General features: G+C 51.4%; 1 protein-coding gene across 4 annotated transcripts in view; it reads left to right on the forward strand.

The window, feature by feature from the left end:
- The window catches only part of LOC102463522 (adhesion G protein-coupled receptor E3-like), a 61,858-nt gene that overhangs the window by 21,596 nt on the left and 16,273 nt on the right, over window positions 1–23,989 (forward strand). For 2 of the 4 annotated variants that reach the window (XM_075902272.2, XM_075902273.2), the window contains exons 6-13: window positions 14–169; window positions 7,656–7,811; window positions 8,883–9,038; window positions 16,427–16,500; window positions 18,227–18,325; window positions 20,704–20,872; window positions 21,352–21,471; window positions 22,698–22,888. In XM_075902272.2, the coding sequence (XP_075758387.2) occupies window positions 14–169; window positions 7,656–7,811; window positions 8,883–9,038; window positions 16,427–16,500; window positions 18,227–18,325; window positions 20,704–20,872; window positions 21,352–21,471; window positions 22,698–22,888 (1,121 nt within the window). The remainder of the gene's footprint in view (window positions 1–13; window positions 170–7,655; window positions 7,812–8,882; window positions 9,039–16,426; window positions 16,501–18,226; window positions 18,326–20,703; window positions 20,873–21,351; window positions 21,472–22,697; window positions 22,889–23,989) is intronic. The other 2 variants (XM_089774840.1, XM_089774839.1) reach the window with 2 other exon arrangements.

Raw genomic sequence — 23,989 nt, forward strand, 5'->3', positions numbered from 1 at the left:
TTCTTCTGTTTAGATATTGATGAATGTTCTGAAAACTCATCGATCTGCAGCCTTGGCAGCTTCTGCGTCAACACCCCTGGGAGTTACAACTGCCAGTGCCAGCCAGGCTATTCTCCCCCCAGGGGGAACTCCTGGAAACCTGGCGACAGCCACAGCTTGAACTGCACAGGTACCAGTCGCAACACACTGCCCGCCCTGGCAAAGCCACGGAATAGACATCAGGCCCTCACAGTCTCAAAAGCTGGGATGTGGGTGGTGCTCTCAGTGCTCTGTGCTTGAGAAGCTGCCCACAAACGGATGTGTGCGTGGCTAGGCCCTGGCATGTTTGTGATCATTATTTAGTACTAGCCAATTAGTCCATCACAAGACGGGATTATCAGGTCTCTCCTCCACTTCGGTCTTGTCTACTGAGCCTCCGGTCTCTCGCTCCGTGTCTCTTTCTCTCTCTCTCCTCCTCCTCCTGCATCCTCCTCTCTCTCTCAGCTCTCCTCTGCCTTCTGCCTGTCTCTCCGTCTCTCTTTCTCTTCTCCCCCTCCTGCCTCTCACTCTCTCTCCTCTGTCCCCGTTGGGGATGCACGATCGGCCAGGCCTCGCCCCCTGGCTGTGTACGTCACCGCCCCGCCCCCTTTGCCTCCCGCCGTGGCATTCGGCTGACTTCTGTGCCGCTCAGCGAGGCCGCTGCAGGGGAGCAAGCAGAGCAAGCGGCCATTTGGGCTCCCCAATGGTGGCCCGGCTGGGCAGCGCAGAAGTCAGCGAAGCGCCATGGCAGGAGGCTAAGGGGGGCGGGGCAGTGACATACACAGCCAGTCCCCGCCACCTGGCCGTGTATATCACCACCCCGCCCCCTTCCCCTCCTGCCATGGCACTCAGCTGACTTCTGCGCCGCTCAGCCGGGCCGCCGCAGGGGAGCAAGCAGCACAAGTGGCCATTTGGGCCCCGCACTCCCCATGCAACACGAGCCGCCCAGAGAGAACAGCCAGCATTTCAGGCAACAGCGCCCCCCCCAGAGGGAACAGCCATCGTTTCAGGTAACAGTGCCGCACAGAGGGAATAGCCAGCATTTCGGCGTTACAGACTCTCAGACATTGGGCTACTATATATATGACTAGCCAATTAGCCCATCATAAGATGGGATTTTCAGGTCTCTCCTCCATGTCGGTCTTCTCTACTGAGCCTCCGGTCTCTCGCTCCGTCTCTCTCTCTCTCCTCCTCCTCCTACTGCCTCCCTCCTCTCTTTCTTTCTCTCTCTCTCAGCTCTCCTCCACCTCCTGCCTCTCTGTCTCTCTCTTTCTCTTCTCCTCCCCCTCCTGCCTCTCACTTGGGGGACCACGGAGCCCAAATGGCCGTTTGGGCTCCGCACTCCCCGTGCTGCATGGGGGGCGTGGAGCCCAATCGGTCGCTTGTGCCGCTTACTCCCACGCGGTGGCCAGGCTGAGCAGTGGAGAAGTCAGCCGAGTGCCACAGCGGGAGGCGAAGGGGGGTGGGGCGATGATGTTCATGGCCAGGGGGCAGGGCCTAGAGCCGCTGTCAGACCGTACATCACTGCCCCGTCCCCTTTCACCTCCCACCGTGGCACTTGGCTGACTTCTACGCCTCTCTGCTGGGCTGCTGTGGGGGAGCAAGCGGTGCAAGCAAATGTTTGGGCCCCGCACTCCCCATGCAGCATGAGCTGCCCTGAGTGAACAGCCAGCATTTCGGCGTTACAGACTCACAGACACTGAGCTACTATATATATGATAAGTGTCTGTGCCAGCAGAGCCTTTGCTGCTTCTTTGAAAGATGTCCCCGTGGTTGCTCCTCGTTAGGCCAGTGCGCCGCCGCTGAGGCAATGATCGGAGATTTTAGAGTAGTGTCCCTATGACTGCACATGTCTGCAGTCACGTGCTCCTAGGTGGCAGGCATCATGCATGCACAAGCCCCCGCCCCCCTTCTAAGTTCCTTCTCTACTGCCTATGGCAGGAGACAGAGCTGAGCAGTGTTCCCTAACTCATGCGCATTTTGAGATAATAATCCCTTTTTAGAACTAAGATTTTTATCACTAGTTGGTCAGTTGTTGGTAGTTTAGTCTAAAGGTTTTTTTACAACAATAGACTAGACGAGAATAGGTTTTTTTCTTTCTCTTCCAGTTCGTTCCCTTTCTGTAGTTCGATAGTTGTTCAGCGCCATGCCTGGCTCACTGGGTTTTAAGCGCAGTTCTGCCTGCAAAGAGTCTATCCCCATCTCGGATGGACATGCACAATGTGTCCACTGCCTTGGAGAGGCTCATGGTCCTCAAAAATGTCTGCAATGTGCAAAACTGAAATTGTTGTTGTGACAGGACAGAGACCTGCCTCTCAAGTGAATTCTACTTGAAAACTCACTCAGGTCAACAGCCTGAGAAACCAAAACAAAGCAGAGGCAAAAAGCCCTCCAAAAAGTGAGCCTCATCCCTGCCTCAGGAGATGCTGGTGTCTTCTTCACGGCTGGTGCCAAGAACAGCAGCGGCGCTGTGCCTAAACACCTGTGATACTCCCAGCGTCTCCGGAGCCACTAGCAGACAGCTGGCAAAGGGGGACACTCAAACCCCAACTCTGAGGCATCAGGCTTTAAGTCGCCTGCCTCCTCAGTTGCGATAACATCTGGCACTGAAACTACCTTGCTGATGCAGCACGAGAGCGCTGCACCTCCCATAACTCCTGCCACCAGTGCCTCTGCCTCAGAGGTGCCGAGCGCATCTGTATTTCACTTGGCACTGAGGCATAATCCAACCCTTCAGGTAGCAGCAGTGCTTCCTACTATGGCACCGTCAATGCCACCTCACCAATATGCACAACATGGGGTATGTCTACACTCAAAGTTAATTCAAAATAAGAACAGTTATTTCGAATTAACTTTAATAGCGTCTACACACGCAAACCACTATTTTGAGCACTTATAGTGGAGCACTTATTTTGAATTTGATAAACCTCATTCCACGAGGAGTAACACCAAATTCGAAATAGCTATTTCAAGTTAAGTGATGTGTAGATACTTAATTCGAAATAGGGGGCCTCTAGCTCTTCCTAGGGAGCTCTGGTGACCACTCTGGGCACAACCAGGAAAGCTTACTCTCCTCTCCCCCAGCCCTGGAGCCATTAAAGGGGTAGACCCTGGCCCCAGTGCCTGTGCCAGCTCTAAGCCTGCCAGCCCAGAGCCAGCAGTGGCCACCGGTGCCCCTAACCCAGTGAACTCAAAACATGAGCCAGCAAGCCACCGGCAGCCAGCCCTCCACTGCTCCCCAGGAGCACTCTGCCAGCTCCCAGGAGCCTGACAGGGGCTGGAGAAGGCGGGTGCCTTCCTGGTCCAGGGTGGAGATCATGGACTTTATTCAGGTTTGGGGGGGATGCCCCCAACATCCATGATCTCCGCACTAGACAGAGGAACGCGGCCGTCTACAGCAGGATAGCTGCCAGCCTGGCCACCGAAAGCCACATGTGAACCCAGGAGCAGGTTAGCATGAAAGTCAAGTTGCTCTGGCGAGACCCCCAACTCTGAGCCCTGAGCTTCGCCTCCCCCTTCTGCCTCTTGCTTTCCCCTACCAGCTCCCTCCTCCCATGTTTCCCCCTCCCCGCTCCCACTTCCTTTTCCCAGTCTCCCCATAGGTCCATCCCCCCTCACCAGTTTGGTTTAATACTCCCAGTTTCTATTTTTGAACATATGTTTATTTTATTTTACATCAGGAAGGGGGCCGAGGAAGGGGTAAGTGGAAGGACATGAGGGAGAAATGGGGCACTAGCCCCCGGTGGGGAGGACCGGGGAGGCTCTGAGGGCTCCTCGGGGTGTACGCTCTCTCTCAGGGCCTCCTGGATCCTGACAGCCCCCTGATGGACCCCCCAGGTGGCAGCCTGCAGCAAGTGCAGCCGGGCTGATGGCAACGACTCCACGAGACACACCGGCGTGCCCAGGGGCAGCTCTGGCTCCATGTGGCCAAGTGCTGTGGTGTCCCGAGTGCAGTCACTCAGGACACTCCAAGACAGGACTGTTTTGCCGTCCCTCATCGAGATAGACAACCAAGTGGGGAACCCTGAGAACTGTCATTCTGGGGTGGGGGTAGGGTCCCTTTAAGCACGGAGCTCAGTTAGCCTCAGGCTGCAGCCCCATTCACTAACTCCTAAACTGATGTCCTGCCGGCACTGGTTCCGGCCAGCCTTAACTTTGGTTCAGGGTCCACTCAGTGTGGACGCGCTATTTTGAAATAGCAAAACTCTATTTCGAAATAGTTTTTGTGTCTAGATGCGTTATTTCGAATGAGTTTAATTTGAATTTACTATTTTGAATTAAGTTAATTCGAAATAGTGCTGTAGTGTAGACATACCCATAGAGACTTATTAGTCTCCTCCACATTCAATTCACCATTTCTCAGTCTGATTCTCCTTCTATGTTAACATCAGAGATGACATTATCTCAAGAAAGATTTTCATCTGAATCTGAAGATGACCCTGGTGTGGGGTTTTCTCCAGAAAACTCACCCCACACAGATTCGTTTATTTACTTTTCCACATCATACTCTCAATATGGGAACATGCCTCCATGTTATGGTAATCCCTGGTAACTTCACCTATGTCATACCTTCACTGGCAATAATGGAACAACTGGCAGCCTCGCCAAAAACACCAGCATGGCTGGAAACTTCATCCAGTGTAATATTTCCCTTCACTACACTCCCCACCCACAAAACAAGCACAGGAAGGGGACCCTCCCAACCAAGTTACAGACGTATCCCTGGAGTCAAATGAACCTGCCTCAGCAGAGGAAGTGACTGAGCCTCCAACTTCAACTACCTCAGATGACCTTGCACGTTTTCAAGACTTTTTAAATGCATGTGGCTGCTGAATTAAACATTCCCTTCCAGGAGGCCATTGAAAACCAACCTGAATTAACAGACATACTGTACTCACTAACACTCTCTAAGTGTATGGATACACTAGCCCCCTAGTTCGAACTAGGGTGGCTAATGTAGGCATTCGAACTGCAAATGAAGTCCGGGATTTAAATATCCCAGGCTTCTTCTGCATGTTCCCGGGCAGGCGCCATTTTTAAATCCCCGTTAGTATGGACTCCGTGCCTGCGGCTACATGCGGCACGGTGTAGGTGGTTTGAATTAGGCTTTCTAGTTCGAACTACCGGTACTCCTCGTGGAACGAGGTGTACCAGTAGTTCGAATTAGTCTAATTCGAACTACCTACTCCGTGCTGCATGTAGCCGTGGGCACGGAGTCCACACTAACAGGGATTTAAAAATGGCAGCACCCGGCAAGATGCAAATGAAGCCCGGGATATTTAAATCCCAGGCTTCATTTGTAACTTCGAATGACTACATTAACCCCCTAGTTCGAACTAGGGTAGTAGTGTAGACATACCCCCAGTGCCTAACTCTCCTGTGGTGAAAGCTGCACAGCAGAAAACCAAGCAGCAACAATTCTGGTCCACCCCATCGGACCATGATAGCAAGAGACTTGATTTATTCAGATGTAAAGTTTACGTGTCTTCCACCTTACAATTTCGTATTTCCAATTTATGCTGCTTTATTATGTAAATATGACTACGGAAATTACACCAAACTCCATGGCTTGATAGCAGACATTCTTAAGGCAAAAAGACAGCAGTTCAAAGCGCTGATATCAGAGGGTCACACGACTGCCGGAACAGCCTTGCAGGCTGCATTAGATGCTGCTGATATGGGTGCACAATTTACAGCAACAGCAGTAGTCATGAAAAGGGCTTCATGATTTAACTCCACTCCCTTTCCTGGAGAAATCCAAACTATGATGGGAGATTGTCCGTTTGACAGCCAGAAGCTGTTTGCAGCCAATACCAATGAAATTCTTCATTTGATGAAGGATTCCAGAGCAAAGCTCTGCTCTCTAAGCATCCACAACCGAGCCCCTAGAAGGAGACAATACTCATATCAGCCCTACCCTAGGCCTCAATACCCTCAGTATACTCAACATTACAACAGACAAGATCAACATCAACAGAATAGAGGCGGAGACAGAAACCAATGACGATGCCCTCCCTCTCCAAAGGCACAACAGTCACAGCACTCCAATAAGCAAATTTGAACATCAGGTCAAGGGTCATGAGAGCCTCTCAACTATTCCAGAGCTACCTTTGCAAGCTAAACAAGCAGGCCTTGCAATAAGTTCAATTAAAGTCCATCTTGCTGCTATTACTACCTTCCATTTTAAGCTAGAAGACTAACCAATATTTGCACACTAGGAGGTTTTTAAAGGGTCTTCAAGAAATTTATCCTGAGATCACCCCACCAACACAACCGTGGGACCTGCATCTTATGTTGAATCCTTTAATCTGGCTACCTTTTGAACCAATGGCCACCGCCTGTCTCTTGCATTTATCCATGAAGACCATCTTTCTTGTAGCCATCATCATGATGAGATGGGTGGGAGAGATTGCAGCTCTAATGGAGGATTCCTCCGTCCACCACCACAAGGTTACTCTATGGATCCACCTGAAATTCCTCCCTAAAATACTATCCCCCTTAATCAGACCTTGGTACATTTTTCCAAACTGCACGCCAGTTCCTTTGAGATTAAAATATATATCCTTGACCTGGGCACAGCACTCTCTCTACATGCAACAAACTAGACCTTTTTGAGCATCTAAAACTGTGCTTGTCTATATGGAACCACAATAAGGACCAGGCTCTCTCATCACCCAGGATGCACCGAGGGAAAGTCATGATTGACCAACCTGATTAGCTTCTATAATGAGATAAGTGGCTCTGTGTACATGGGGAAGTTGGTGGATGTGATATACCTTGACTTCAGCAAAGTTTTTGATACAGTCTCCCATAATATTTTTGCCAGCAAGTTAAGGAAGTATGGATTGGATGAATAGTCTGAAAGGTTGATAGAAAGCTGGCTAGATTGTGGGGCTTTGTGGGCAGTGATCAGCGGCTCAAGGTCTGATTGATGGTCTGTTTCAAGTTGAGTGCCCCAAGGATCGGTTCTAGGGCATTACACTGGATGAGAAGCTAAATATGAATCAACAGTGTGCCCTTTGTAGCCAAGAAGGCTAATGGCATATTAGAGTGTGTCAAGGCCTAATCCTCTGGCATAATACATGCAGAAGTGGGGGCCCGAAAAGTACCCCAAAACCTTATCTTTCCAGGGTTTGGTATAAAGCTTCCCCCCAAAATCTTAAAAACCTAAATTTTGGGGATAAAAATCCACTGCCACCACCCAAGTGATGATAAGGAAACCAGGGAAGATATCACTTGGGAAATTTCAGCCTTAAAATAAAACCAGGACACAAAAAAATTAACCAATACCAGGTTAATAAAAAAGGAAGAGAGAGACTTTTTATTATCATCACAATACTCCTGTCACAAGCATAATGGCTAGATGGAAAAGTCACCAATTAATACACTCGTGGGGGACACCGTGCCTGGTACCGGAGCCACTGACACTGGGTGCAGAGGGAAGGCAAAGGGGACAACTGTCCTGGGCCTTCCATTCGAGGCCCTACCTCTTCCAGGAGCAGAGCCAATCTTGCCTAGGGGCCTGGTGAGTCCTTTGCCACCTTCGCGTCCATGTCTGGCACAATGGGCCTCTGATCTCGGTTTGAGCCTGTAAGTGCCACTGTGATTAATAATTAATTCCTTGTTCTTCTGTTTAGATATTGATGAATGTTCTCAGGTCCCTTCGGTCTGTGGCCTTCACAGCTTCTGCATCAACACCCTGGGGAATTACAGCTGCCAGTGCAAAGCAGGCCATTCTTCCCCTGGGGGGAACTCCTGGAAACCTGGAGACAACCACACCTTGAACTGCACAGGTACCAGTCTGCCCTCCCTGGGAAAGCCATGGAATAGACATCTGACCCTGACAGTCTCAAAGGCTGGGATGCGGGTGGTGCTCACTGTGCTCCGTAATTGAGAAGCTGCCCACAAACCGATGTGTGCGTAGCTAGGCCCTGGCATGTTTGTGATCATTATATAGTATAAGTGTCTGTGCCAGCAGAGCCTTTGATGCTTCTGTGAGAGATGTCCCCGTGGTTGCTCCACATAAGGTCAGTGCGCCGCCGCTGAGCCACTGATAGGAGATTTAAGAGCAGTGTCCCTGAGGCCCTGCATGCGCATGTCTGCAGTCATGTGCTCCTAGGTGGCAGTCATCATGTATGCACGAACCCTCCCCCCCCCCAAATTCCTTCTCTACTGCCTCCGGCTGGAGTCAGAGCTGAGCAGTGCTTCCTAACTCGTTTGCATTTTCAGATAATAATCCCTTTTTAGAACCAAGATTTTTATCACTAGTTGGTCAGTTGTTGGTAGTTTAGTCTAGCTTTTTTTTTTTTTTTTTTTTTTTAAACAAAACTAGAATAGACTAGGGTTTTTTTTTCTTTCTCTCCCAGTTCATTCCCTTCCTGTAGTTAGATAGTTGTTCAGCGCCATGCCTGGCTCACTGGATTTTAAGCGCTGTTCTGCCTGCAAAGAGTCTCTCCCCATCGTGGATGGACATGCACAACAGGCTCCTGTTTCTCAAAAACGTCTGCATTGTGCAAAACTGAAATCGTGGTCGTGACAGGACAGAGACCTGCCTCTCAAATGAATTCTACTTGAAAACTCACTCAGGACAACGGCCCGAGGAACTGAAACAAAGCAGAGGCAAAAAGCCCTCCAAAAAGTCAGCCTCATCCCTGCCTCAGGAGATGCTGGTGTCTTCCTCACAGCCAGTGTGAAGAACAGCGGCAGCCAGGGCCGGGCTGAGCCCTTTTGGCACCCTGGGCCCAGGGGCCTTGCGAGTCCTTTTCCACCTTCACCCCCATGTCTGGCACAATGGGCCTCTGATCTCAGTTTGAACATGTAAGTGCCACTGTGATTAATAATTAATTCCTTGTTCTTCTGTTTAGATATTGATGAATGTTCTGAAAACCCATCGATCTGTGGCCTTCACAGCTTCTGCATCAACACCCCGGCGAGTTACAGCTGCCAGTGCAATGCAGGCTATTCTTCCCCCGGGGGGAACTCCTGCAAACATGGTGGCAACCACACCTTGAACTGCACAGGTACCAGCTGTGACACGCTGCCCTCCCTGGCAAAGCCACGGAATAGACATCAGGCCCTGACAATTTCAAAGGCTGGGATGCGGGTGGTGCTCACTGTCCTCCGTGCTTGAGAAGCTGCCCAGAAACCGATGTGTGCATAGCTAGGCCCTGGCATGTTTGTGATCATTTTATAGTATAAGTGTCTGTGCCAGCAGACTTTGCTGCTTCTTTGAGAGATGTTCCCGCAGTTACTTGACGTTAAGTCAGTGCGCCGCCGCTGAGCCATTGATCGGAGATTTTAGAGCAGTGTCCCTGTGGCCCCGCTCGCGCATGTCTGCAATCACGTTCTCTTAGGTGGCAGGCATCATGCATGCAGGAGCCTCCCCTCCTAAATTCCTCCTCTACTGTCTCCGGCTGGAGACAGAGCTCAGCAGTGCTCCCTATCTCATTCGCATTTTCAGATAATAATCCCTTTTTTAGAACCAAGCTTTTTCTCACTAGTTGGTCAGTTGTTGGTAGTTTAGTCTAGCTTTTTTTTTTTTAAACAAAACTAGAATAGACTAGAATAGAATAGGTTTTTTTTCTTTCTCTCCCAGTTCATTCCCTTCCCATAGTTAGATAGTTGTTCAGCGCCATGCCTGGCTCACAGTTCTGCCTGCAAAGATACTATCTCCATCTCGGATGGACATGCACAATGTGTCCGCTGCCTCGGAGAGGCTCATGTTTCTTAAAAATGTCTGCATTGTGCAAAACTGAAATCGTGCTCATGACAGGACAGAGACCTGCCTCTCAAGTTAATTCTACTTGAAAACTGACTCAGGTCAACAGCCTGAGGAACTGAAACAAAGCAGAGGCAAAAAGACCACCAAAAAGTGAGCCTCATCTCTGCCTGAGGAGATGCCGTTTTCTTCCTCACGGCTGGTGCCAAGAACAGCAATGGTGCTGTGCCTAAGCACCTATGATGCTCTAGGCATCTCCGGAGCCACTAGCACAGCTGGCAAAGGGGACACTCAAATACCCGCTCCAAGGCATCAGGCTTTAAGTTGCCTGCCTCATCAGCTGCGATAAGATCTGGCACTGAAACTGCCTTGTCGACGCAGCACGAGAGCGCAGCACCTCCCATACCTCCTGCCACCAATGCCTCTGCCTCAGACGTGCCTAGCACATCTCTAATCCGCTCAGCACTGAGGCATATTCCAGCTCCTCAGATAGCACCAGTGTTTCCTACTACGGAGCACATAACTTACGTGGAGAGGCTGAGGGATTTGGGCTCATTAATCTGCAGAAGAGAAGAGTGAGGGGGGATTTGAAGCCTTAACTTCCTGAAGGGAGAATCCAAAGAAGATGGAGAGAGGCTGTTCACAATACTGATGGATGGCAAAAAGAGGAGCAATGGTCTCAAGTTTCCGTGGGGGAGGTCTAAGTTGGATTTTAGGAAAAAATATTTCATTAGGAGGGTGGTGAAGTACTGGAATGGGAGGTGGAGTCTCCATCCCCAGAGCTTGAGAAAGTCCTGGCTGGCATGATTTAGTTGGGGTTGGTCCTGCTTTGGGTAGGGGGCTGGATTGTACATCCTGAGGTCTCTCCCAGCCCTAGGATTCTATTCTTCTTCTTCAAGTGATTGCTCATCTGCATCCCATGTGGATGTGGTTTTTCCCTCAGCAGTGCCCCTCAAGCCAGCAGGAAGCCCCCTGGAATGGCGCTGGTAAATCGGCCAATATATACCTCTGCTGGCCCTCCACCCACTCAGTTCCTCACCTAAGCGATCATTGTCTCCAGTACTTTCTTTTGTTTCCAGCTAATCACCGGCTAAGTAACTGCAATTTAAGTTAAAGACTCTTTCCCTGTTGTTTGTTTGTTCTCTGCTGTGGCGGGACATGCCAGGTCCACATGGGTTCAAGCCCTGCAAGAAGTGCCACAGGCCCATGCCATGTGGCGATCCGCATTCTGCCTGCCTAAAGTGCTTGGTGGAGGCTCATCTTGCATATGCCTGCAAAATCTGCAAAGCTTTCAAACCCCGCACCAAGCGTGAGAAAGAGTCCCGCCTTAAAATCATCCTGATGGAGGCAGCGCTCAGGCCAGCACCAGCATCAGTCCTGGCACTGGTCTCCTGGAGTGCACTGGCATCAATGAGGGATATTTTGGTACAGCGCATCCCCCTGGCACCGCATAGGCCCCAGCACCAGTCCCAGTCCCCGGCACCTCAGAAGAAGAGATGGCCTAACAGGGGCAGGTCCCCACCAAAGCGTGCGCCCTCTGTGTGCCCTCCAGCGGGACACGTGGTGCCCACAAATCCGGAGCCCGGGTCACAGGGAACCTAGCCCTCTGCAGGACTTTCCTGAGCCCTCCACCCCTGAGGCCCTCGAGGCAGCGAGGGTCCTCATAAAATTGTCTCCCTCTCATGAGCCTCTACTACAAGAAGAGGTCCACCAGCTCCTTACTCTGGGGGCGGTAGAGCAGGTTCCCTCTGACTTTCTGGGCAGGGGGTTCTATTCCTGCTATTTCCTGATCCCAAAGGGATCTCAGAGCCCTCAACTCTCTCGTTTCAAAAGCAAAATTCAAAATGGTAAAATTGGCCTCCATAATTCCTTCATTAGCCCCCAGAAACTGGTATGCTTCCCTTGATTTAAAGGACACTTCCACATTTCCATCGCCCCCCACCATCGGAGGTTCCTTGTGGGTTTGGACCACTAGCAATTCAAAGCCCTCCCCTTTGGCATTTTGACAGCCCCGACGGTCTTCCCGAAATGCATGGAGATTGTGGCCACTGCTCTCAGAAAAAGGGGCATTCAAGTGTTCCCCTACCTCAAAGACTAGCTCCTGAGGGGAAACTCCAAGAGTCAGGTGAGAGCCCATATCATCCTGGTCCAGAGACTCTTCGAGGATCTCTGGCTCCTACTGAATTTGGACAAGTCGTCTCTTACCTTGACCCCAATAATAGTTTGTGGGTGCTTCCCTGGACTCTTTGTCGGCAAGGGCCTCACTGCTCAGGTACTGGTTCCTCGTAAGAGAGGCTGCCGTCAGGGGACTATATAGCTTTCCAGTGACTATCGCCAGGACTATCTTGGGCCTCATGGCCCCTTTCACCTATGTCGTGCAACATGCCAGACTATGCATGCACCTGCTACAAATGTGGCTAGCGGGAGTCCACAACCCGTCAGTCCATTCATGGACAGGGTGCTGACGGTTCCCAACCCCGTCTTTCTCTCGCTGGACTGGTGGACCCATTAGGCGGAGTTTGCTCTGGAGTCCCCTTTTCCAGACCGGTGCCGTCCACCCGTCTTGTCACAGACGCATTGGACAGCAGTTGGGAAGCCCACCTGGGGGACCTGCACACACAAGTATATGGTCCGCAGATGAACTCTCCCTGCATATCAAAACCAGGGAGCTCTGGACTGTGCAGTTTTCCTTCCCCACCTCTGGGGCAAGTCCGTCATCCTATCAGAAAACACGACAGCAGTAGTGTACATAAACAAGCAGGGTGGGGCACGGTCTCCTTGCCTGTGTCAGGAGGCGATTTGTCTCTGGGATCTCTGCATCGGGGTGGATATCCACCCGCTGGCCTTGTACCTCCCGGGCTCCCAAAATGTCCTAGTGGACAGGCTGAGCAGGACATTTGCAGGGCACGAAAGGTCCCTAAGGCAGGATGTGGCCCAGTCTATTTTCTGTGCGGGGGGATCTCCCCATCTAGACCTGTTCGCCATGGGGCAGAACAAGAAATGCCCAAGGTTCTGTTCCCTTGGACTTGGACGGGGTTCTCCAGAAGACGTTCTCCTCCTTCCCTGCCCGGAGGGCCTACTTTATGCCTTCCCGCCATTCCCACTAGTTCACAGGGTTCTCCTGAGAGTGCGGGAGTTCAAGGTGTCCCTGATCCTCATCTCCCCAGTGTGGCCCAGGCAGCACTGGTTCTCAACCCTCCTCAGCCTCTCAAGCAAGAGTCTTATGGTCTTTCTGCTGTTCCTGGACCTGATTTCTCAGGATTCGGGAAGACTCTGCCATCCGGACCTACAGTCACTGCACCTGACAGCATGAAAGCATCATGGCTGATGGCGGTGGAGCTTCAGTGCTTGGCCCAGATTCAGGAAGTCCTATTGGGCAGTAGAAAACCCTCCACTAGAGCCATCTACCTCCCCAAGTGGAAGTGGTTCTACGTCTGGGCCTCTCGGGGTGGGGGGAATCTCAACTTGGAACTCTCTAAACTCACAGGGCCCCCGTTCGAGCCACTGGCAACGTGTTCCCTCCTGTACCTGTCCTACAAGGTGTCCCTTCTGGTAGCTCTCACGTCTGCCAGATGGGTATCTGAACTCAGGGCACTCACCACGGATCCCCCCATACAGTGTTCTTCAAGGATAAGGTCAGGCTCCACCTCCACCCTGATTCTTCCTTCCACACCTCCTACCCGTGTTTTCTTACCTTTGTTTTACCCCAAACCTCGTGTCAGGGAGAGAACAGGCTTTACACACTTTAGATGTTAGAAGGGCTTTGGCCTTTTATTTAGATAGGACAAAACCATTCCGGAAATCGCCACAACTCTTTGTGGCCATTGTGGAGAGTATAAGGGGTCAACACAGAGGATTTCCTCCTGGATTACCGCCTGTATTCAGGAGTGCTATACCCTGGCAGAGGTTCCAGCGCCTCCCCTCAGGGCACACTCCACAGAGGCCATGGCCACCTCCACGGCCTTCACAGCACAGTTCCCGATCCTGGACATCTGCAGGGCCGCAACGTGGTCCTCGGTCCACACTTTCGCCAACTATTATGCGCTGATGCACCAGGCCAGAGAGGACGCCGCCCTGGGCAGGGCAGTTCTTCATTCCACAGAATCTTCAGCCTCCGGCCCTCCTGCATAGGTTCTACTTTGGAGTCACCTACATGGAATGCCCATGAGCAAGCACTTGAAGAAAAAGGAAGGGTTACTTCCATCATAACTATTAATCTTCAAGATGTGTTGCTCCTGTCCATTCCAAATCCCTGCCCACCGCCCTTTCTCCGGAGTATTGCGGTAAGAAGGAACTGAGGGTATGTCTACACTACCCCGCTAGTTCGAACTAGCGGGGTAATGTATGCACACCGCACTTGCTAATGAAGCCTGGGATTTGAATTTCCCGGGCTTCATTAGCATAAAGCCGGCTCCGCCATTTTTAAAAGCCGGCTTGTTCAAACCCCGTGCCGCGCGGCTACACGCGGCACGGGCTAGATAGTTCGAACTATGTAGCCATTCCGATCTATCTGTACACCTCGTTCCACGAGGCACGAACACATAGTTCGAACTAGCGGGGTAGTGTAGACATACCCTGAGTGGGTGGAGGGCCAGCGGGGATATATATATGGGCCGATATACCGGCACCACTCCAGGGGGCTCCTTGGTGGCCTCATGGGTACTTCTGAGGGAAAAATCTCCGACAATGTGTGCATGCTGCACGCGCACACCTACATGGAATGGACATGAGCAACACATGTCGAAGAACAACAGTCACGAGATATGTAACCGTTCTTTCTCTGATCACAGAGACTCTCCCGCTGGATTTCACACTGTATTAAGCTCTGTTACTCCCAATCACAAGTGATCCTTCCAGATTATATAAAGGCACACTGCACCAGAGCCATGTCTACCTCACTAGCGTTCCTCCACAAAGTACCCATAAGAGACATTTGTATAGCTGCTACATGGCCGTCAGACCACACTTTTCCAAAGCACTACGTCCTTACACAGGGACCTCTCTCCAACCTGAAATGTGCGAAGGCAGTCCTTTCCACCTATTTCTGCCAGATCCAAAGTCCCCTACCTCCCTAATCATACATATAGTAGCCCAATGTCTGTAACTCTGTAACGCTGAAATGCTGGCTGTTCCCTCTGGGTGGTGCTGTTGCCTTCCCACCGTGGCACTCGACTGACTTCTGCGTTGCTCAGCCAGGCCACCACAAGAGAGCTAGCAGTGCAAGCGGCCGCTTATGCCACTTGCTCCCCCACAGCGGCCCAGCTGAGAAGTGCAGAAGTCAGTTGAGCGCCACAGCGGGAGGGGAAGCGGGGCTGGGTGGTGATGTTCAGGGGCAGGGCCTGGAGCCGCTGTCACGCCACACATCACGCCTTGCCCCCCTTCACCTCCCACCGTGGCGCTCAGCTGATTCCTTCACCGCTGAGCCGGGCCACCACGGAGGATCTCAAACGGCCGCTTGCTCTTCTTGCTCCCCGATGGTGGCCCAGCTGAGTGGCGCAGAAGTCAGCTGAGCACCACGGTGGGAGGCGAAGGAGGGTGGGGCGGTGATGTGCAGCATGACTGCGGCTCCAGGCCCTGTCCCCGGCCATGAATGTCACTGCTCCGACCCCCTTCGCCTCCCACCGTGGCGCTAGGCTGACTTCTGTGCCGCTCAGCCGAGCTGCCCCGGGGCATCAAGCAGCCGATTGGGCTCTGCTCTCCCCATGCAGCACAGGGAGTGTGGAGCCCAAACGGCTGTTTGGGCTCCGCAGTCCCCTGAGTGAGAGGCAGGAGGGGGAGGAGAATAGAAAGAGAGAGACAGAGAGACAGGCAGGAGAAGGAGGAGAGAGAGATGGAGCAAGAGACCAGAGGCTCAGGAGAGAAGACCGATGTGGAGGAGAGACATGAAAATCCCGTCTTATGATGGGCTAATTGGCTAGTACAGAATAGCTATGTAGTCACCTAATGTGGAGCACCCACAGGGACATCTCTCTCCTGAAGAGGAAGTTACTCACCTCGACAGTAATTGACATTCTTTCAGATGATTGTCCCCCTGGGTGCTCCCCAACCCTCCCTTTCCACCCCTCTGCTTTGGAATTCTGGCCTCACTGGCTTCGTTCCAAGGTAGAAAAGGATCTGGGGGGCAGAGGGAGAGGGGAATATCATGCATGTGTGATGCCACCTAGGAGTGTGCAACTGTAGATGTGGACATACGCGGCCCCAGGGGTACTGCTCTAAAATCTCAGATTAATGACTTGTTGCGAACATGAAGCACCCAGGGGGACACTCAAATTGAAGAGTATCAGTTACTATTGAGATGAGTAATTTCTGGTTTCCATTTTTGAAAATCAGTCGCATTCCAGACACTTCCCATTGTCCTGATACAACCAAATCCTGACCTTGCATACCAAATTTGGTGGTCTAGCTCTGACTGGTTAGAGGGAGTTTTTGAACAAATGTATTGAAAGACAGATGCACAGACAGACAAACTATCAAATCTATAATAGATGGGGAGAGTTGTCTCTGGAGTGATGCTGTCTTCTTGGACCCCATAAACCAATTGAATTAGCCATTAGCATAAATTCTGCCATTGGTTGGACTTTGCCTGGTTTCATTTTTGTGCCCAGAAGTGCCATGATACTTTGATCCTATTGTAAAGATTTGATTCTTGTAAGAGAGAACCCAACACTGGCTTTCTGCTTCCTTCCCTAGAAAATACCATCGGTGACCAGTTCAAGAATCTGACAGGAGTCACTTTAGAAAGCCGATGCAACACAAGCCAGAATGTACGTGTCGAGTGATTCCAGAATGCGGCAGGAGGGGAAAAAGGAAGGAATGCATACAGGCATGGGCATGCGTGGAGTTAGTGCAATGCACTAAGGCAGTGTATCTGCTGCAACTGGGTTGGGCAGTGTGGCTGGACAGAGATGGAGAGGATGGACTAGATCCGGTACCCGGAGAAGGGTGGAGAAAAAAGAGTGGGTGGAGATGGAGAAGTTGTTGTTAGAGTTTATCCAAGGAGGCAGAGAGAATTGCAGAGCTTCAGGGAGGGAAGCCCATCTCTGTGCTCCTGGAAGGGGCAGGGCTTCAGGCGGAAGGGGAGAGGCTAAGGCAGCCAACCCACAGCACCGCTGTCCTCTCTCCCCCCAGAAAGGCCTCAGAGCGTCCCAGAGCATGCCATGTGCTCCTCTGGCAGAAATTTAAAGGCTTAGGGCTCCAGCTGCAGCCACCGCTGTTTTAGCGGCAGCTAGGACCTCCTGGCCTTTCTATATCACCTGGCCCCAGGACAGTTGCCCCCTTTACCCTTCTCCCCCATTGGCAGGCCTGGGTTCATCCCTTCACCCTCCCACTTCCCTTGTCTCTCCCACATGCACAGAGAACAGCAACACCCGAATGCTGGAGATGCAAACAATTCAGTGTTTATTGGGGGTAGCTCCCAGCCAGCACAAATCCACTTTCCTTTTTCCTTTCTTCCTTTGTCTTCCAACTTGCTTCCTGTTTGTTCCAGACTTTCATAGTCATATTTTCAGCTATACCTTAACCAATCATTTTACTGAAATTTAACTAACCAGCCCTAACATATTGGAACATGATTATCTAACTAATTTATCCACTGCCTTAAGTGGTTTATACCCAGCAAAATTAATTCTACCACAGACAGAAACCATCAAAGAACCAGACATGCCTCACAAAAAATGAGAAATGGAGAGCATAATGACAAAACAGTAAAGAACTGAGGATCTCACAGCCCTAACTACTGAGAAGTGGCTTCTTGCCAGACAGAAAACTACTAGCCTGTGTTTTCTTTGAGCCTTTCAGGCTCTTCCCTCTATCTGGAGGCGATAGGTTGGATCGCCTTCCTTACAGCCCCAAGCTGCCTTGTTTCAGTGTGACTGGTGGGGATGAGTGAGGAGGTGACTGTAGGTTTCCTAGTTTATGGCTGTGCCTGTTGCTTAGCCGAAAGCTTTCGCTTAACAACAAGGCCTGAGACTCTCGTGGTGAGAGAAGCCCCACACAAAGGCAGATTGCGACTTTGATTCTTTTTTCTTATACTTCCATCACTAGCTAGGTGACCAGGACACACCCACATCCTTACAGTATCGGCCTTTGCAGGTTGGCCTGAATCTCAGTATCCCAAGAGATGGGTGGGTGATTGCCAACCACCTGAACACTAGGTTGAATAGGGACCTGCCCAACCTGGTGATTATGAGTGAGGGCAGGGAGAGAGTGAGCGACGGGGGGAGGTGGGGAGAAGGGACCTTGCGCAAGGAGGGGGAGCGGGTGTTTGGTTTTGTTTGGTCAGAAAGGTGGCAGCCCTCACTGAATGGAGAAATAGCCAGAGCTACCTAGCGAGGCTGGGGAGAAGGATACAGTGGGTGGAGAGGGACAGAACAGGTGGCTGGAGGTGGCCACCCATCATTCCTCTCCTCTGCCCCCACCCCCCTCCCCCCAGTGCAGCAGGTCAGTAGATGTGTTGTGGAACTCACTCCTTTTTCCGTGATTCACCTGCAGGGAAACCAGGAAAACAACCCATTTTGCATCTTAATAGAAGGTATCTTAAAGACGCGGTCTTCTGCATTTGAAAATGGAAGCAACCCAGAATCACTGCAGGTCAGAGGCTCTGTTCCTGTATTTGCCATTCCCTGCCTCCCTCCAATCTTCCCCCTCCCCCCGCCCCATTTGCTTGGACCAGTCTCCAGACTCTTCCTTGTGAAGATGAATATGTCACCAAAAACAAGGCTTAGCTGTCTCTGCTCTAGAGGAATCAACTGAAGCCAACAGCGAGTGGGATTACAGCTGCCAGCTGAGAGCTGGTGGTGAATGTCTTGGGATGAAGGGAACGAGGCAGTCTCTGGTACCTGGGTGGGCAGCGTGGGAGCTATGTGGAGTGCAGAGCCAGATAATAAGTGCTTGGAGGGCCCTGGGACCTGCCTACCATCACCCATCCATGTATGCAGTTGTTCCTGCCCTGGGATGTTCTGTGATAGTGTTGGGAGGTTCCCAAGAACTAGGGGTCACCAAATGAAACGAATAAGTAACAAATTTAAAACAAACAAATGGAAGTTTTTCTTCACACAGCGCAGTGTCAATCTGTGGAACTTCTTGCCAGAGGATGTTGTGAAGCCCAAGACTATAATAGAGTTTGAAAAAGAGCTAGATAGATTTGTGGAGGACGGGTCCATCAATGGTTATTAGCCAGGATGGGCAGGAGTGGTGTCCCAATGCTCTGTTTGTCAGAAGCTGGGAATGAGCTACAGGGGCACCTGGCATTGACCCGTCAGAAGACAGGATACAGGGCTAGATGGAGTTTTCATCTAACCCAGTCTGGCCATTCTTACCTTCTTCCTGTCTTCTTATGGATCCATGGGACCATCTCTCTGTTAGCCAGGAGGCTGCTGTTTGACAGCCCTTGCTTGACACAAAAGACAGAACTATGTAGCACTTTAAAGACTAACAAGATGGTTTATTAGATGATGAGCTTTCATGGGCCAGACCCACTTCCTCAGATCAATATGTGGAAGAAAATTGGCACAACCGTATATACCAATGGATACAATCCAAAAAATGAACTCATGTGAAATCGACAAATCAAATTTTAGAACAAAGTGGGGGTGAGGAGGGAAGGTTAGTGTCTGTGAAGTAATGACATAGGGGTGATAATAGGGGAAGTTTTGTGAGGTAATGACTTTAGGTGTGATAATTGGGAAAGCTATTTTTGTAATGGGTGAGATAATTAGTCTTTGTTTAGACCCATACATGCAGGCTGTGTCTAGATTGCATCCCTTTTCCGTAACAGGGATGCAAATTAGACACATCGTGGAATGAGGAGTAACGGTAGTTCGAACTAGGAAGCCTAGTTCGAACTACCTAGTTTGTGCCCCGTGTAGCCGCGCTGCACGGGGTTCGAACCAGCGGGGTTTTAAAAATAGCGGCGCCCCGCTTATGCAAATGAAGCCTGGGAAATTCAAATCCCGGGCTTCATTTGCAAGTGCGGTATGCCTACATTACCCTCCTAATTCGAACTAGGAGGGTAGTGTAGACATACCCTAAGAGACTATGGGTCTGTCTCCCAGAGCCTCTCAGCATTTAGTATCCTGTTCCAGTATAGGCTGTAGTTTATTGATAATGCATTGGATGGGTTTAAGTTGGGGGCTATAGGTGATGACAAGTGGTGTTCTATTGTTGGTTTTCCTGTGTCTGTCTTGAAGTAGATGGTTTCTGGGTATTCGTCTGGCTCTTTCAATTTGTTTTTTTTATTTCTCCGGGTGGTAATTGTGGTTTAAAAATGCTTGGTAGAGATCCTGAAGTTTCTGGTCTCTGTCAGCGGGATTAGAGCAGATGCGATTTTATCGGAGGGCTTGGCTATAGACGATGGATCGTATGGTGTGTCCTGGATGGGAGCTGGAGGCATGTAGGTAACTGTAGGAGTCAGTGGGTTTTCTGTAGAGAGTGATGTCTAATTTACCATTGGTGATTTGTACTGTGATGTCCAGGAAATGGATCTCTCGTGTAGAATGGTCCAGGCTGAGATTGATGGTGGGGTGTAGGTTGTTAAAGTCTCTGTGGAATGCATCCAGTGTTTCTTGGCCATGTGTCCAGATCAGAAAGATGTCATTGATGTAGCGTAAGTAGAGGAGGAGTTAAAGGCGATGGGATCTGAGGAAACGTTGTTCTAAGTCAGCCATAAAGATGTTAGTGTACTGTGGGGCCATGCGGGTACCCATGGCTGTGCCGCTGATCTGGAGGTATAAGTTGTTCCCAAATTGGAAATAATTGTGTGTGAGATCAAAGTTACACAGATCTGCTACCAGATTGGCAGTGGTATTCTCTGGGATAGTGTTTCTAATTGCTTGTAATCCATCTTCATGTGGGATGTTGGTGTAGAGAGCTTCTACATCCATGGCAGCAAGGATGGCATTATCAGGGAGGTTACATATGTTTTGTAGTTTTCTCAGCTTGACACAGGGTGTCTTCTTTTTGCATCCCAGAAAGCCACTGCCTCTTTCGAATCATTTGTTGGGAACATTAATGAGTTGTCACCCAAGGAGAAGGTCTTGGCTGCCACTGTTTTTCTGAAGAGCGTGGAATCGGTCGCCTTTCAAGCTGCTCTGGCAAGTCCCACGAACCAGTTAGAGCCCAACAAAAACGAGGCGATAAGTAAGAAAAAGGAACCCTCGCCCCCTGCACAGCTCTGAGCATCACCTTCGCTAATCTCTGTGGTGCAGGGTGCCTGGGCGCTGGCTTGAAGCGTAAGGGATCCGGGTCCAGGCTGTTTCTGCCTACCTGCTCGCTTGGAGCTTATGTTTTGCTGTCTGTGAAATGGGGGCATGAGCCCTTTGTGCTGCTGGGGGCAGGCGCAGTCTTTTGCTGCATGTGCCTCTGGGGCCCAGCACAAGGGGACTCTGATCTCAGCAAGGAGTAGGATTATGGCAGTGACTGTGAGTCATTGTGCTGTACAAAGAACACGAGAATAGTCCAGACTCCTGCTTCTTTTCTTGCCTCTCCTGCTTTCACTGCAGCGTCGCTCCGTTGGTGTCCGTGGCGTGTCTCCTTGGGGGAGACTTGGCACTGTGCTAACGTGGGGGGGGGGGTTGTTTTCAAAGCACCTCAGTGAAGAACTTGTCCTTCTGTCCCAGCCATCGCAGCCAAGGCCGTTAAGGATAACTGCCGCAGTCAAGGGGAGAGAATCTCACTGAATGCAAAAAACGAATTGATGGCCATTGACTGCACTACGGTCGTCGGCTCTGATGGCTCAGGTACCAACTAGAAGCCTTCTGGATGGGCAAGAGAGGGGATCAGAGCACTCCAGCAGCGTCCTCAGAACCAGCTGGGAGACCAGATCTTCCAGGGCTGCAGAGGGTCAACAGACTCCCCAGGGGACCTTGCAGGCCCCTATGCAGGGTGTGTGTGAAGGGTGTGAAAACGCCTCCCATGATCCTCCATGGGACTGATTCTGGCTAGCCAGGAGAAGGCAGGAGTGGCCCATAGTCCTGGTCCTCGCTGCCCTCCTCTTCATTGGAAAATGCTTCAGCCAGCCAAGGGAAGGCTGGGGCCGTTTTTCCCACTCTCCCTCAGGAGCAAAGACAAGGGTGGGAAATCAGCCCCAGCTTTCCCCGGCCATCTGGGACCATAGGGGGTGGGGTCCACATTTTACAAAAACCACTCACAGAAATTCCTGCACACGGGCCTGCTTTGGGTGGCTTTACACCAGCCTCTTGGGCAGGGCTTAGTGTGTAATATAAGAAGTACCAGGGCTCACTTATATAACTGGTGCAGCAGGCCCAGAGGTGCTGGGACTCATTCCTGGCACCAAGGGGGATGACAGACTTGCTCAGCCCCTGGGCAAGATGGGAGAGGGCCCAGATCCATGCCCCTGGGAGGAACGGGGCCTTAGGTGTAAGGAGTGGGGTGGGAGGCAACCCTCAGCTTTCCCTAGGATGCACCAGAACCCCCTCCCACCCAGCAGCCCTCAGAACCGCCCGGAGTGCACCGCACAGCGTGATGGTGGGGATTTAAATAGTCCTGGGGTCCTGCCGCCATCGCTCCAGCAGCATTTGGAAGCCCCAAGCCCTTCTGTATTGCCCAGCCCAGGGGCAACTGCCCCCTTTCCTGCCCTGCCAGCGGGCTTCCCTGGCACAGGTTAAACACAGGCTTTGTGGCTTCCCCATGAAGAGGGCACATCAGGGCTGGGGAGTTCCCTCCGACCAAAATGGGGATGGATTTTCTGGGACTTATTCCTCAAAAACTCATGTTTACAGGATCTTGTGGAAAAGGGGTTTTTTTGGCGCAAAATGGCCCTGTCTACATGGCATTTTTTTCCACAAAAACCTGTTTCGCAAAAAGGATCGGAAGAGACTATGCAAATGAGAGGATGAGAAATGCTAATGAGCACTTCATTTGCATTTCCTCTTCTTCAAACTCCTGACAGTGTAGATGTAGCCAGGCTGTTCAGAAATCACCTCTTGTTCCTTTGCTCCTGCAGGCACTGGAGCCGTCGTCTTCATAGTGTACGACCAGCTGGAGTCCGTCCTAAAGGACAGCGTCAGCGATCAAAGCCTGACAGGTGCTGACAGACTGGACGAAGTTACCCTGAATTCCAACGTAGTGAGTGTGACCGTTGGGGAACGCAGAAACCTCTCCAGACCTTTCAACTTCACCTTGGAGCATAAACAGGTGACGGGCAGCTGGGGTGATATGTTGGGGGGCACAAGGGGTCACACGCCCCCAGGGGCAGGAGGAGAAAGAGGCTAGACAGCAGCTGGGAGAACTAGTGAGTGGGCCTGGAGCTCACAGCAGTGGCCTGCCCCACCCCCACTCACCAAAAGCAGTGGGAGAAGCCCCAGCTCCTTCTGCTCTCCCAGCACATTGCTCAGAGGAGGTGTGGGGAAGAGGTGGGGAGCAAAGGTGGGGAGCACGGGAGGGAAGGGAGCCTGGGGTAGACAGGGTTTGTCACTGCCCTTCTTCAGGCTGGGGGGTGGGTGGCCGTCCGGTGGGTGGCCCTCCCAAATTCTCCCTCACCAGTTGCCCCCGAAAGGCAGCCACATCCCTGCTTGAAACAGAAGTGGGGCCTGTCTTGGCCCTCTTTTTTCCCTGCCACTCACCTCTTTCTTACCTCTGTTAACACTGCCATCTTCTTCCAGGTAGCCTCACTGCAGAGGGGCCTCTTCAGCTCCTTCCACCTCCTCCCCTACCCCACGAGGAATCCAAATCTGAATGCTGCTTCTGCCCCCAAAATCTAGGTTTTCTTCTTTGCCCTCGCTGTGGCCTGGGTTATCTTCCACCTTTCTACTGCAGCCTCCTCTCTGGGTCCCCTGGATCTGTAAAGTCCCCTTCAGTCCTGCAAAAATGATCTTCCTGCCCACAGATCCCCTATGATTTAACTCCTTCCCCTGGTTCCCTCTCCTCCATCTCATCACATGCAGGCATGTGGAGGCCCACTGAGAGGAGGGTCCCATTCAACCAGGCACTGCACAAACTAAGACATGGACCCCAACCCAAAAGAGCTTGGTCTAAATATATGAGAGAGAGGGTGGGAAGGGAAACAGAGGCACAGAAGAGTCTCAAAAGTTTGTGCATCAGGTCAGAGCCAGGCAGAGACTCCAGTCCCTGAGTCCCAAACAAAAGCACCTCTAAGCTGTGCAGCCGCGCAGCTGCCTAATAAGCCCCATCCAGGAGCTCAGAGATGCCGTGTACGGGAGAGGCCCTTCTCCAAGTTCTCCCCTCGCCATCCCCAGCAGCGTGGACTTGCCATAAATTGGAGAGCAGCGCCCCTCC

Source organism: Pelodiscus sinensis, chromosome 31 (genome assembly GCF_052426305.1).
Source record: "Pelodiscus sinensis isolate ZL-2025 chromosome 31, ASM5242630v1, whole genome shotgun sequence".
NCBI classification, from domain to species: domain Eukaryota; kingdom Metazoa; phylum Chordata; order Testudines; family Trionychidae; genus Pelodiscus; species Pelodiscus sinensis.